The sequence below is a fragment of the Megachile rotundata genome, chromosome 9 (genome assembly GCF_050947335.1).
Source record: "Megachile rotundata isolate GNS110a chromosome 9, iyMegRotu1, whole genome shotgun sequence".
NCBI lineage: Eukaryota > Metazoa > Arthropoda > Insecta > Hymenoptera > Megachilidae > Megachile > Megachile rotundata.
The window spans coordinates 14398161-14412849 of NC_134991.1; the positions used below are offsets into that span (position 1 = coordinate 14398161).

Consider the following 14689-nt stretch of genomic DNA (forward strand, 5'->3'; position numbering starts at 1 on the left):
CGAGAATCAATTTCCAATGAAATCATAGTTAATTAAAGTCAACGAATAGAATTAATTATTGGTAAATTGGAATGCTTCGTTGTAAAACTTTCTCGGCGTGCTCTGAATGCTACTTTTCGTTTATTAATTATCCGTAACGTTTACAGTTTCGAATATGTAATTATTCCTTGTCGGTAATTAACAAACTTTGGAGAACGTAACTTACAATTAGTTGCTATGCGGGTCACGGAGTTGTTACTTGTTATAGTAATGCAGAAATCAGATACCAGAAATTGCAAATTTCATATATAGTAAAATGTGGGGGGAGTTCTTGAAATGGCAGTACAACTGCGAAGAGGGTTACACGAAAAAATAAGGCAAGCTTCAATATTCTAAAAGTCTACAAATTTTAAGATTTCAAAATTTCAAAAAATTAATAATTCAAAATTTCCAAACTTTTGATATTCTTAAATTACCACATTCCCCAATTCCCACATTCTCCAATTCTCACATTTCCCAATTCCCACATTTCCCAATTTCCACATTCCCCAATTCCCACATTTCCCAATTCCCACATTCCCCAATTCCCACATTCCCCAATACCTACATTTCCCAATTTCCACATTCTCCAATTCCCACATTCCCCAATTCCCACATTTCCCAATTTCCACATTCCCCAATTCCCACATTCCCCAATTCCCACATTCCCCAATTCCCACATTCCCCAATTCCCACATTCCCCAATTTCCACATTCCCCACTCCTCACATTCCCCAATTCCCACATTCCCCAATTCCCACATTCCCCAATTCCCACATTCCCCAATTCCCACATTCCCCAATTCCCACATTCCCCAATTCCCACATTCCCCAATTCCCACATTCCCCAATTCCCACATTCCCCAATTTCCACATTCCCCAATTCCCACATTCCCCAATTCCCACATTCCCCAATTCCCACATTCCCCAATTTCCACATTCCCCAATTCCCACATCTTCACATTTCTACATTCCACCTCTCCCACACTCAAAGCTTCACAAATTTCGAAGTTAATTTCAAAATTGAAAGTCTAATTAAAATCTAAATCTAATTTGAGGATTTCAATTGACATAATTCTCATCTCGAAAAACGTAAAGAATTGTGTTTAAAAAATTACACAGTGAAATATACAGTGGAAAAATTATTTGACTGGAAGAATAAAGGCGTAATTTTTATTTAACGTTCATTGTGTTTCATTTTATTTGATACAGTATATATATCACATGTCACAAACAACACCGTGAGTCGACGTAAACTTCCAATCGATTTCCACTTCGTCACATTTGCACTTAATACTTCGTTGAGCTTAAACGTTCAAACAATACCCACGATATTTCGATATCTCGATATTTCGATTCTCCGGAGAGATTTCACGACCCATTTTCCGTTCTATCCTCTTCCGGAAGTTTCGCATGAACCTTGCGGCGTTCATAAATCATGCTGGGATTCGTTTCAGAAATTTCACGATTACATTGGTAGAATTAGTTATATCTAATAAAATTAATAACCTGAACACTATTATGAACTTTAGTTAACTTTAGGCAGAATCCACTGGTGGATCTGTTTTATGTTGTCTTCATTTGAGTAGGGTAAGCTTTCATATTCTGTAATAGCTTGTAATATTTTGTAGTTGGAACTTTTTGAATTATGTAACATTGACAGAAGTTGTTAATAGAAGTTCAAGTCATATGCTTACATATGTAAAAATTATATATAAAAATTATTTTAGTCACTCTTACAATTATTTGTATTTCAATCTGACTTTTCAATATAATATATATTATATTCAAATATTTATTATGAACATGAAATTCAAAAGTCGAGATAAACGAAACTCCACATGTCAAAAGTAGGAAGACAACTTTTCGTTCATGAAAATATTTACACACAAAGTGCATGAAAATTTATTGCCAACAAAAAGTGCAAATAATTATAATAACATTTCTACCAATATTTAGCAATATTAACTTTTATGTAAATATTCTGGTTTCAGACAAAAAGTAATCTTTAAAAGATAACCCTTTCAGCCTTTCTTTCATACTTCTATTTTTACCAAGTTTTTAAAATCGGTTCGATACTGGGTTACCTAAATATTTATCGAATATTGGAAACAACGTTGGTGAGGGATCTTTGAAATTGTTAATAAATAGAAGATCGAGGTAAAAGAATCGAAGTGTGATTGAAGAGTGTTTATGACAGAGCTCGAGAACTTTTGGCGGAGATAAATGGCGTCTGAATTGAAGAGGAATCTAAAACCGAAGAGCTTCGTAGAAACGTAAAGATTAAGAAAAAGAATATATAATTCATATTAATATTTTTATAAATATTTGCAGATTTAATTTACGTTTCAAATTTTTCAAACCTTTGCACAAATTTACATAAATTAAAATATGTTTAAATAAAATAAAAATGCACATCTGCCTCAATTTTCAAATTTTTCAAACCTTTGCACAAATTTACATAAATTAAAATATGTTTAAATAAAATAAAAATGCACATCTGCCTCAATTTTCAAATTTTTCAAACCTTTGCACAAATTTATATAAATTAAAATATGTTTAAATAAAATAACACATCTGCCTCAATATTTCACTTTCCTAAAAATCCATATATTTCCATACATATAAAGTAAAAAAAAACTTCGTCCATATATAAAGGAATATCCCGTTGACTCGTTTCGAAAAATCTGCTCGAGCGGCAGCAATTAAGAAAATCCCCGACATACCGGTCGAAATCGAGCAAAACGGGTTTGACTGTATCCCTTTTGGACAAACCGTGATAAACTTTTCCACAATGGTAACCAGGGAAGGTGAATTGCCGGGATACAGAGAGAGAAGCAGACAAGAGAGAAATCGATTTCCCAACAATCGTTGAAATTCGCTTCCGGCCATGAGAAAGTGGCTCGTCCGCCGCGAATCCGTGAACCAAGATGGTGGATGATCGGAAACGGGAGGAGGGAAATATAAAAAGTGGGCCAGTCGGTCGATCAACGAGAGAGCTGATATTTCAAAGGGTTAATTTTGTCCTTTCGACGTTATAACCACTTCTTGCTTTATTCGCCTGTATACTCTCATCTCATTTTTTTTCTGTGCTTGGAAGTCAATATTGCAATGTACTTTAATATAACATCTAATTTAGTATAATATGATACATTAAAATTTATACAAAATTAATATACTTATTCACATTCTATCATTTCTTTAACTTTTTATCTGATGAATATTTTAAAAATTTTTTCAATCATTTGTCTACACTGTACACAGTATGAAAAGTAATGGAACTTTTAAGGGAAATTTAAGGAAATCTAGCGCCATCAAAACAATGTGTTACCTGAAAAACCTCCCTTAGTTAAAATAAAAAAAAAAATGAATTTAATTCTTTTCTTTTTATTTAAAAAGTTCCCTCATTTCTCTGACATATTGTACGTCCGCAGGTTCACTAACTTTGCAAAATTCATTAACGCAAATAATTCTAACAATTAACGTAAATAAACTGAAAATATAGAAACGAGACAGCGTAAACTGGGTCGTAAATATTTTTCTTCGACATCGAGAATAGGAATCTTTTCGGTGCTTGATAGGATAAACTTCATTCGGGGCAGAAAGGGTGGTTGCATTGAAATGTCTGTGCAAAAGGAAGCTTCATTAAGGATGGAAAGCAACGCTAGGAGTCTCTTTTTATTTGAACAGCAGTCACAGACAGTGGCGGTATATTCTTGCTTCTGATTTGCAATCTGATTTTGGTGAAAGTAGGTGAGCCTGGAAAATTAGTTGATAACAAGACTACACACGATTCTTGTGAAAATTTGTTGCTCACTCGAAAGCTTCAAGTCGGAATATACGGTTCGATCTTTTTCGTTTTTGTAGATAAATGGCGCGAGTTTCAAAATGGAGGTTGTGTGTTGCAAAATGGACTCTTTAAGAATCGATGGAAAAGTTCAAGAAGAAAGTTGAAAAACTTTTTTAGCTGCACAATTATCTATTAATGAATTTAAGAAATTTTAAGGAAGATTGATATTCGATATAATACCTAACCTCACCGTTAAAAAATTCTTTTAGCTGCACAATTGTCTATTAATGAAATAAAGAAATTTTAAGGATGATTGATATCCTAACCTCACCGTTAAAAAACTTTTTTAGCTGTACAATTGTCTATTAATGAATTTAAGAAATTTTAAGGATGATTGATATCCTAACCTCACCGTTAAAAAACTTTTTTAGCTGTACAATTATCAATTAATGAATTTAAGAAATTTTAAGGAAGATTGATATTCGATATAATACCTAACCTCTCTGTTGAAAAACTTTTTTAACTGTACAATTATCAATTAATGAATTTAAGAAATTTTAAGGAAGATTGATATTCGATATAATACCTAACCTCACCGTTAAAAAACTTTTTTAGCAGTACAATTATCAATTAATGAATTTAAGAAATTCTAAGGAAGATTGATATCCTAACCTCATCGTTAAAAAACTTTTTTAGCTGTACAATTATCAATTAATGAATTTAAGAAATGTTAAGGAAGATTGATATCCTAACCTCATCGTTAAAAAACTTTTTTAGCTGTACAATTATCAATTAATGAATTTAAGAAATTTTAAAGAAGATTGATATCCTAACCTCATCGTTAAAAAACTTTTTTAGCTGTACAATTATCAATTAATGAATTTAAGAAATGTTAAGGAAGATTGATATCCTAACCTCACCGTTAAAAAACTTTTTTAGCTGTACAATTATCAATTAATGAATTTAAGAATTTTTAAGGAAGATATCCGATATAATACCCAACCTAACATAATCTTGTACTTCCATTTTAAATGTCCGTTCAACCTAACCTCAAAACCAGTTCACAACTTTCTAAATAGTCCCAAGATTATTGGCGTAACGTCCATAGAAGAATATGGACAAATAGCACGCAATAATTATCAAGAAACAATATAATAAGCAGCAGCTTCATCGTGTTGTATCTCTAAATTGATAATTCTGTCCCGACATGGCAGACTAAGACGGATAATGCACAATTTGCATCAGGACGCGAGAGTCACCGGTGTAAATTACGTCGAAACACGAGGAGAATAATAAATTTCCGCTGTTTCTCGCACGATAGAGGATTCTGGGCGTTTAGATGACGCTGAGTAATACGCGGGGAACACAATTTTTCTCAGAAAATTCACCAAACAGTGGACTATTCGCTTCGAATAAATTATACTCATTTGAAAGAGAAAATCATTTGTGACTATTTTTTATGGGACGTTAAGCGATGCTGATATCATGTACAAAGAATTGAGAACATTTTAAGTAAAAAAGTATAAATAGTATTTATTTATAGAAATAGTTTTTAAAAACTATTTTTTATAGAACGTTAAATGAGTCTAATATCATGTACAAAGAATTGAGAACATTTTAAGTAAAAAAGTATAAATAGTATTTATTTATAGAAATAGTTTTTAAAAACTATTTTTTATAGAACGTTAAATGAGTCTAATATCGTGTACAAAGAATTGAGAACATTTTAAGTAAAAAAGTATAAATAGTATTTATTTATAGAAATAGTTTTTAAAAACTATTTTTTATAGAACGTTAAATGAGTCTAATATCGTGTACAAAGAATTGAGAACATTTTAAGTAAAAAAGTATAAATAGTATTTATTTATAGAAATAGTATTTTAAAACTGTATATATTTTTATAAGATTTTTAGCTTCAGGTGCAAAACGTTAAAGAAGTTTATAAAAATGGAAATGCACGAAAGGTCTCGCAAGAATCCTCAGAATAGCCCTGAAGTTTCATCAAGGGCGTGAAAAATACACGTGTTTACTGAAATAAGAAAGATTAAAGTACATAAGGGAACTTCGTGGAAGCTTAAATCTTGTTTAAAGTAATGGCTACTCATTTAAAGTAACTGCGTTATCTGTTAGTAAAATTTTTATTAGGATAGAATTTTCCCCTTGACGCCGTTTCTTTGACGTTAACAAAACTCCTTCGCGAAAATGGACTCCTTTTCTCTTAATATATTTATTGTTGAGACACATATTCATTGTTTAAGCTGCCATAGAAACGATGACTTTGTCTATTATTATTCTTTGTGAAGCTGCAGAACGTTTTTTATAATTTAATAAGTTCAATAGTTCATTTTTTAATTCAGTAAATTTCAATGGTAATTTTAATGCAAATTTCATGGTAATTTTAATGCAAATTTCATTGAAATTTTGTAAATTTCAAAGTACTGAAAGTTGAGAATTTAATGAACCATTTGAACACTTTTAAAAACATTGAAATTTTTGCAAAATTTGTCAATTTTTATAGTTATACAAATTTTACTATATCACAATACATTATTCTAGACATAGAATATTCTATAATTTCCCAAAACTCATTAAAACGAGAATGGTTCATTTAAGAAACCCTTGTTAGTCCATTCCAGCTTGACCAATACCACAGTCCCTGTCCTCTTTATTCGGGTCACCTATCCACTCAAATCTGCTTTTCGACCCCTTCTAACATATTTTGCAATTCATCCCCGTTTTCCAACCCCTCCAGAAAGAAATATATAATGGTTTAGCACGTGGTTCCAACAATTTTTAAGCTACATTAAATTTTCCCTGTGAATGCCTGCCTTGAACGCGTTTGTAAAAAATATTTTTCTCACCGTTATTCATCATGTTGAAGCATCGGATATTTAGGATCCCAAAAATGAGATTTGAAGCTTCGTTTTTGAATTATTAAGAAAAAACGCGGACCAATCAGAGCGAGAGATTACGCACAGAATTATGGCACGTGGGAATTACGGCGCGTGGAAATACAGTGCGTGGAAATTACGGAGCATGGAATTACGGCGCGTGAAAATTATGGAGTGTGATACTATCGCACGTGGAATTATGGCGCGCAGAAATTTCGATGCGTAGAAATACAACGCGTGGAAATACGACGCGTGGAAATTACGGAGCGTGGAATTATGGCGCATGGGAATTACGACGCGTGGAAATTACAGAGCGTGGAATTATGGCGCGTGGGAATTACGGCGCGTGGAAATACAGTGCGTAGAAATTACGGAGCGTAGTATTATGGTGCGTAGAAGTTTCGACGCGTAGAAATACAACGCGTAGAAATACAACGCGTGGAATTACGGCGCGTGGAAATTACGGAGCGTGGAATTATGGCGCATGGGAATTACGACGCGTGGAAATTACAGAGCGTGGAATTATGGCGCGTGGGAATTACGGCGCGTGGAAATACAGTGCGTGGAAATTACGGAGCGTAGTATTATGGTGCGTAGAAGTTTCGACGCGTAGAAATACAACGCGTAGAAATACAACGCGTGGAATTACGGCGCGTGGAAATTACGGAGCGTGGAATTATGGCGCGTGGGAATTACGGCGCGTGGAAATACAGTGCGTGGAAATTACGGAGCGTAGTATTATGGTGCGTAGAAGTTTCGACGCGTAGAAATACAACGCGTGGAAATTACGGAGCGTGGAATTATGGCGCGTGGAAATTGCGGAGCGTGGAATTATGGCGCGTAGAAATACAACGCGTGGAATTACGGCGCGTGGAAATTACGGAGCGTGGAATTATGGCGCGTGGAAATTGCGGAGCGTGGAATTATGGCGCGTAGAAATTTCGACGCGTGGTAATTACGGAGCGTGGAATTATGGCGCGTGGGAATTACGGCGCGTGGGAATTACAGTGCGTGGAAATTACGGAGCGTGAAATTATGGCGCGTAGAAATGACGCCGCGTGGAAATACAGCGCGTGGAAATTACTCAATGAAAAATTATATTCCTCAATAATTCAAAAACTCAAAAATTCGATAGAATGTAGCTTAGGTCCTTTGAACTTATCATACCTGCACAAAGTATCAAAAACTAAAAATGGTATAAGTTTGATCTAATCTCAGCATTGCATTCTAACAGCTAGCATTCATCAGTAAATCCATCGCGTGCCAAAGAGATATCCTTTATTGGCCGCGGATCAGGTCAAGCATTATGACGCGATGAATCATCGCGAATAGTCGGTAATTTGGCAAATGAGAAATAAACGAACAACGATAAACTTGTATGTAAGTCAGCGGATTTTCAGCAGCAGGATGTAATAAAATATTTGAGGAAACCCGTTGGTTTTGTTTGCACGGTCGCTGAATTTTACGGGGTCGTTAAAAGTTGGGAAAAACGGACGATGTTTTTCGAAAAAGTTGCGTCGTTATTAACACAAAGTCTCTGTGTTTACGAGGAGGATGACGTTGTATCCCGAGCGAGGGCTAAACTTTAATTATTCGTTAGCTGAGATCACCTTTTTCACGGATGTCTGATCAACCGTTGACTACTACTACTCGTGTGACAGGGATTTCGTTCGTTTTTCTACCTTTGTTGCCGAAGTTTTCGGGATTGTAATTATTTCCGGTGGAGACATTTTTGTTTTGGTTTCGACAAAGTGGACGCTGGTCAAAGAACGTGATAATTAATTATTTTTGTGTGCATGTTTAAAACGAAATTTGTGGAGGATTATATGCGTATGGTATTAACAATATCGTGTGCTGTTAAATATTTATAAATTCATAAATTTATTAACTTGCAAATTAACTAGTTTACTAATTAAGCAATTTAATAACTTGTTAATTTATGACTTTACAGATTTATATTTTAATAAATTACAAAATATTGAAATTCTCCTGTTTGCAATTTCGCAAAACGAATTTGATACTAATGATGTTGGTATAAGAGTATCAAATTTTCAAACTCCTTCATTAACAAATTTACCTAACTTCAAAACTACCGTCCACTCTCATTTCAACTCCTGAATCAAATTTAATCTAACAAAATCTAATGTGGAACTTCGCATTAACAAATAACTATTTATTCCCCGTGCAGAGTCTACCTAACTGTACCGTTATATCATCGAAACAGTACCTCAATAAAGTACAACACACAGAAAATTTGTAGTGCGTCAAAATTTCTAGCAGACACATTCGGACCTCTTTTTTTCCCAATAAATCAAAAACGATGAGAATCACACGCTCCGCCGAGCGTGTTTAACGCCGCGACGAACAACGCCAATGGCATTAAAAGAGCTATTACGTGGGTCACGGATGACACGAAACACTTTCGAGGATTTGGCAACGAATCTACTTTCCATAATCGGACGAGATCGACAAGCATAATTCGATCCGGTAAACGAGTTAGGTAACGTTAACTATACATAGTGAACTGTCACATTTCTTAAATCGCTGAGTTGCGTTTTTCTGAGGTAGTTATATTCATTTTTATATCTCTTAATATAGATTGCTTGGAAATTACGGAATGTGGAGTTATGGCGCGTAGAAACTTCGGTGCGTGGAATTATGGCGCGTAGAAATTTCGGCGCGTGAAAAATACGACGCGTAGAATTATGGTGCGTGGGAATTATGGCGCGTGGAAATACAGTGCGTGGAAATTACGGAGCGTGGAATCATGGCGCGTGAAAATCACGATGCGTGGTTTTATGGCGCGTGGAATTGTGGCGCGTAGAAATTTCGACGCGTGGAAATAGGGCGCGTGGAATTATGGCGCGTGGGAATTACGGCGCGTGGAAATTACGGAGCGTGGAATTATGGCGCGTGGAAATACAGCGCGTGGAAATTACGGAGCGTGGAATTATGGCGCGTAGAAATTTCGGCGCGTAGAGATACAACGCGTGGAAATTACGGAGCGTGGAATTATGGCGCGTGGGAATTACGGCGCGTGGAAATTACGGAGCGTGGAATTATGGCGCGTAGAAATTTCGGCGCGTGGAAATTACGGAGCGTGGAATTATGGCGCGTAGAAATTTCGGCGCGTAGAAATTTCGGCGCGTAGAGATACAACGCGTGGAAATTACGGAGCGTGGAATTATGGCGCGTAGAAATTTCGGCGCGTGGAAATTACGGAGCGTGGAATTATGGCGCGTAGAAATTTCGGCGCGTGGAAATTACGGAGCGTGGAATTATGGCGCGTAGAGATACAACGCGTGGAAATTACGGAGCGTGAAATTATGGCGCGTGGGAATTACGGCGCGTGGAAATTACGGAGCGTGGAATTACGGCGCGTAGAAATTTCGGTGCGTAGAGATACAACGCGTGGAAATTACGGAGCGTGGAATTATGGCGCGTAGAAATTTCGGCGCGTGGAAATTACGGAGCGTGGAATTATGGCGCGTAGAAATTTCGGCGCGTGGAAATTACGGAGCGTGGAATTATGGCGCGTAGAGATACAACGCGTGGAAATTACGGAGCGTGAAATTATGGCGCGTGGGAATTACGGCGCGTGGAAATTACGGAGCGTGGAATTACGGCGCGTGGAAATACAGCACGTAGAATTATGGAGCGCGTTAAAAATTAATTTTTGTAATTTTTTTTGTAGAATCTATGTTCATGACAAACAGTATGCGACTATGTGCGAATTGTAATATATTATTGATTATACGAGACAATTGAATTTTAATAGAAATAGAGTACTCACGTCACCCTTCTCAGGCACATATTTTGCTAGCCAACCCCATAATACTCCGAATCCAAGTCCTCCGATAATGGATATAGGTCCCTGGAGGATTTGATACCATAGTGCATCGTGGGAGAACATAATGCTTTTCATGATTCCGTGAATTGCGACTGAAGCTGCGTCGTCGATTCCGGATATAGCGATGATCAAAGTCGGGATACCCTGCAAAACAAAAATAAGAAATTTTATGAAATGTATCATTGGTAAAAAGAAATTACATTCCTAGTTCAAGTTTCAAATTACTGTACATTTATTGAATTCTCTGGGAAGATTTATTAGTTATAAATTTAAAAATTGGGAAACTTACAAACATTAAAATGAAAAATTTTCGAATTAATTTTTAGTCAATATGAGTTCATCAATGAAAAAATTTTCCATAGAATGTATATTAATGCAAAAATAATACAGTGTACTTATTCTTAATAAAATCATCTTACAAGATTGTTCGACAGAATAAAAAACCAAGATTAAAACAATGAAATTTTCAAAGCACAAAAAAGAAGTAGAGTAAAGAAGTTATCACATAAAATAAGTAATGAAACTATCACATAAAAGAAGTAATAAATAAAGCATAAAATGAAAAGAAATCCACGTCCACTCGCAATTAAAGTCACGCAGATAGGAAAAGTTGACGTGAAAGAGTTAGTAGACATTTGTGGCTAACACGATCCGGAGCAACATTTTTCCGACAGGAATCGATGGTTTCCGTACTTTTCCTCGTTTCCGCAGTAACTTTTTTATTTTTGAGCAACGGTGGTTACAACATCCGTGATTTACGGAAACCTCGTTATCGAGTGCAATCAAATTCCTTCGAAACAACCTCGAAAACGTTAGAGAAACTCAACTGAGACTTTAACACCGACAAATTCTCATTCACCCTTCGGAAATATTTTCAAATATTTTATTAATGTCACTTAAGACTAGATAATTTGTACTGAACTGAATTAACACGATTCTGAATAAAATTTCCCTCTGCAAAAATGGGGTTTGAAGCTTTGTTTTTGAATTATTAAGGAATATAATTTTTCGCGGCGTAATTTCCACGCGCCATAATTCCACGCTCCCTAATTTCCACGCGTCGTATTTCCACGCGGCGTAATTTCCACGCGCCATAATTCCACGCTCCGTAATTTCCACGCGTTATAATTCCACGCTTTGTAATTTCCACGCGTCATAATTCCACGCTCTGTAATTTTCACGCGCCATAATTCCACGCTCCGCAATTTCCACGCGCTGTACTTCCACGCTCCGCAATTTCCACGCGTTGTACTTCCACGCTCTGTAATTTCTACGCGTTGTACTTCCACGCTCTGTAATTTCCACGCGTCATAATTCCACGTTCTGTAATTTCCACGCGTCATAATTCCACGCTCTGTAGTTTCCACGCGTTATATTTCTACGCGCCATAATTCCACGCGCCATAATACCACACATCGTAATTTTCACGCGCCATAATTCCACGCTCCGCAATTTCCACGCGCCGTAATTCCCACGCGCCATAATTCTATGCGTCGTATTTCCACGTGCCGAAATTTCTACGCGCCATAATTCCACGCTCCGTAATTTCCACGCGTTGTATTTCTACGCGTCGAAATTTCTACGCGCCATAATTCCACGCTCCGCAATTTCCACGCGCTGTATTTCCACACGCCGTAATTCCCACGCGCCATAATTCTACGCGTCGTATTTCCACGTGCCGAAATTTCTACGCGTCGTAATTTTCACGCGCCATAACTCCACACTCCGTAATTTCCAAGTAATTATATTAAGAAATATAAATTCTTTTTAGGCTCGAAACTGTCGCTCTCTAATAATTTAAAAACGAAGCTTCAAACCCCATTTTTGCAAAGGGAAATTTTATTCAGAATCACCTCCTCTACCACCCCTTTCCCGGAGTTACACGAGTTGTAAGACACCCTGTATATTCTGGTCCCTGATATATCAAGCATAATACGTCAGATGGTTGAAAGGTGGTAAGTAGTTACTGATCGTTATGGTCAGACGCCGGTATTGAATTAGCCATTCATGGAAATTTCCCCGCGTCGTTCGAAAATTTGATGAATACGTCAATTTGTCAATAAGAACTGTTGCTGACAGGCCATCTAGAAGGGCACAGAGGAAGAACGGAGATGGGACGAGGGTGGATACGCCTTGCGAATAAAAGCTGCTGTCTGAATATCGATTAGCTCGACCATCGACAGACGATATTTTCGGCGGGTTTTACGTAACACCGTTTAAAGGATACGCGATCGATGTCCACGGGCTTTCTCCTTCGATTCCTACTTGTTCTTTTATTTCAGAGTAAATAAACAAACCGAGAGTCTCGCTGATAAGAAGGATAAAGTTTGCCGGTAAACTCCCAGATAAAATCCAGCGACCGGTGTACTTCCGATAATTACGGAGCCACATCTGATACTGGTCCGTTTAATTTCAAGAAAATTGAGAAAAATGGTGTTGGTTGATTTCGAGGAATTCACTGTTGTTGACGAAAGCAACATTTTTCTAATTTTGTAGTTGAATTACGTTACTCACGATTATTTTGATGCACTCACAAATAAATACCTGTGATACAAACTGATTTTTTGTACAATTAGAATTTTAAGAAAGACCTGTATTTCACTAGCATTATGAAGATCTATGTAAATTTTTTTGATTTCTATGCCATATAGTAATAATTAAAAAAATGCATGTGCAAGAATGCATGCAATGCAAGATTGTGTTAAAAAGCAAGAGAAAAAATTATAAAGTAACATTCGACTAATTCGATTTCCCAATTCTTTAAATGGAACCCGATGGCCGTAAAAGTACACCTAATTACTAGGTGGAACAAGCGGTATACAGTAAACTTCATCGATAAAGATCTGGTTAAATCCAGCCTCCGGTGTAATCTTCTGCAATTACGAAACATTGCTCAGGCGGTAATCCTATCTAATTCAAGGGAAATGAACAGAGATCCTTTTGAAATTCGTAGAATTTCCGTTAAAACTACAACCAGATGCATGCGGAATGTTAATTCCGCAAAAATCTCTAGTTCCATCTAATCCTTGTTAATCACCGAAAATTTAAATGCGTTACGTGGACCGAAAATTGAACATTCAGCTTTCGCGATTAGTCACTTATTTCTGGAAAATGGGACTCAAAATAATAACACAGAGAATTTACAATTTTTGTGATTTTTATATTGTGGTGGACGGTTTGTGGTACTGATGTGTGGGATTAGGTATAATTCATTGCACGAACAAGATTAATATATTCACTCAAATATTCACTAGTAAAAAAGAATCGAACTCAAAGCAATTCCTTTATGTCTGAAAAACAGGGTACAAAATGATAACACAGAGAATTTACAATTTTTGTGATATTAATATATTGTGGTGGACATTCTGTGAATTTGATGAGTGAGATGAAGTATAATTCATTGCATGAACAAGATTAATATATTCACTGGTAAAAAAGAATCGAACTCAAAACAATTAGTCCTTCATGTCTGAAAAACAGGGCACAAAATGATAACACAGAATTTACAATTTTTGTGATATTAATATATTGTGCTGAACATTCTGTAGTACTCATGTGTGGGATAAAGTACAATTCATTGCACGAACAAGATTAATATATTCACTCATGGTGAAAAAGAATCAAACTCGAAGTGTGTTTGAACATGTCCAAATGATCATGAAAAGATCTTTCCTTCACCCCAATAAATTTACCTTAAAATTAAAATAAATTTCATGAAGTGTATTGCTAAACCCAGCACGATTTCAGTGGTAATAAAATGAAGTCAGATCAACAATGATGCATCATCTTCCATATCAGCAAAAGGTTTGCATAGTAGCAATGTTTTGAGGCAATTCATCGGAACACAATGTGCTTGGCCCACAAGAGATTTCAGCGAAACCAGGGACCACCGTAATTTACCGCAATTACAGAACGCTGTTTAAACCATGATCCCATCTAATTCGCTAGCCTGCCCTCCTCTGAATTTATCGTCATCGGGTTGTACCGGTTAGACCGTCGAGCATTTCGAGCCAGCCGTTCGTGGTTCTCGCGTTTTAAGCGAACCGTCCACGTGGACAAACCGCAGCCGATTCTCGTCTTATTTCGACCGTTCGACTGGAATAAAGCTGGCCATTCTTCGGCTCTGTGTCCGCTTTTCCTGC

The 14689-nt window shown here is 36.4% G+C and overlaps 1 protein-coding gene across 3 annotated transcripts in view; it reads right to left on the reverse strand.

Moving 5' to 3' along the window:
• The window catches only part of Nha1 (Na[+]/H[+] hydrogen antiporter 1), a 155686-nt gene that overhangs the window by 44802 nt on the left and 96195 nt on the right, over positions 1-14689 (reverse strand). For all 3 annotated transcript variants that reach the window (XM_076535650.1, XM_076535651.1, XM_076535649.1), the window contains exon 4: positions 10491-10691. In XM_076535650.1, the coding sequence (XP_076391765.1) occupies positions 10491-10691 (201 nt within the window). The remainder of the gene's footprint in view (positions 1-10490; positions 10692-14689) is intronic.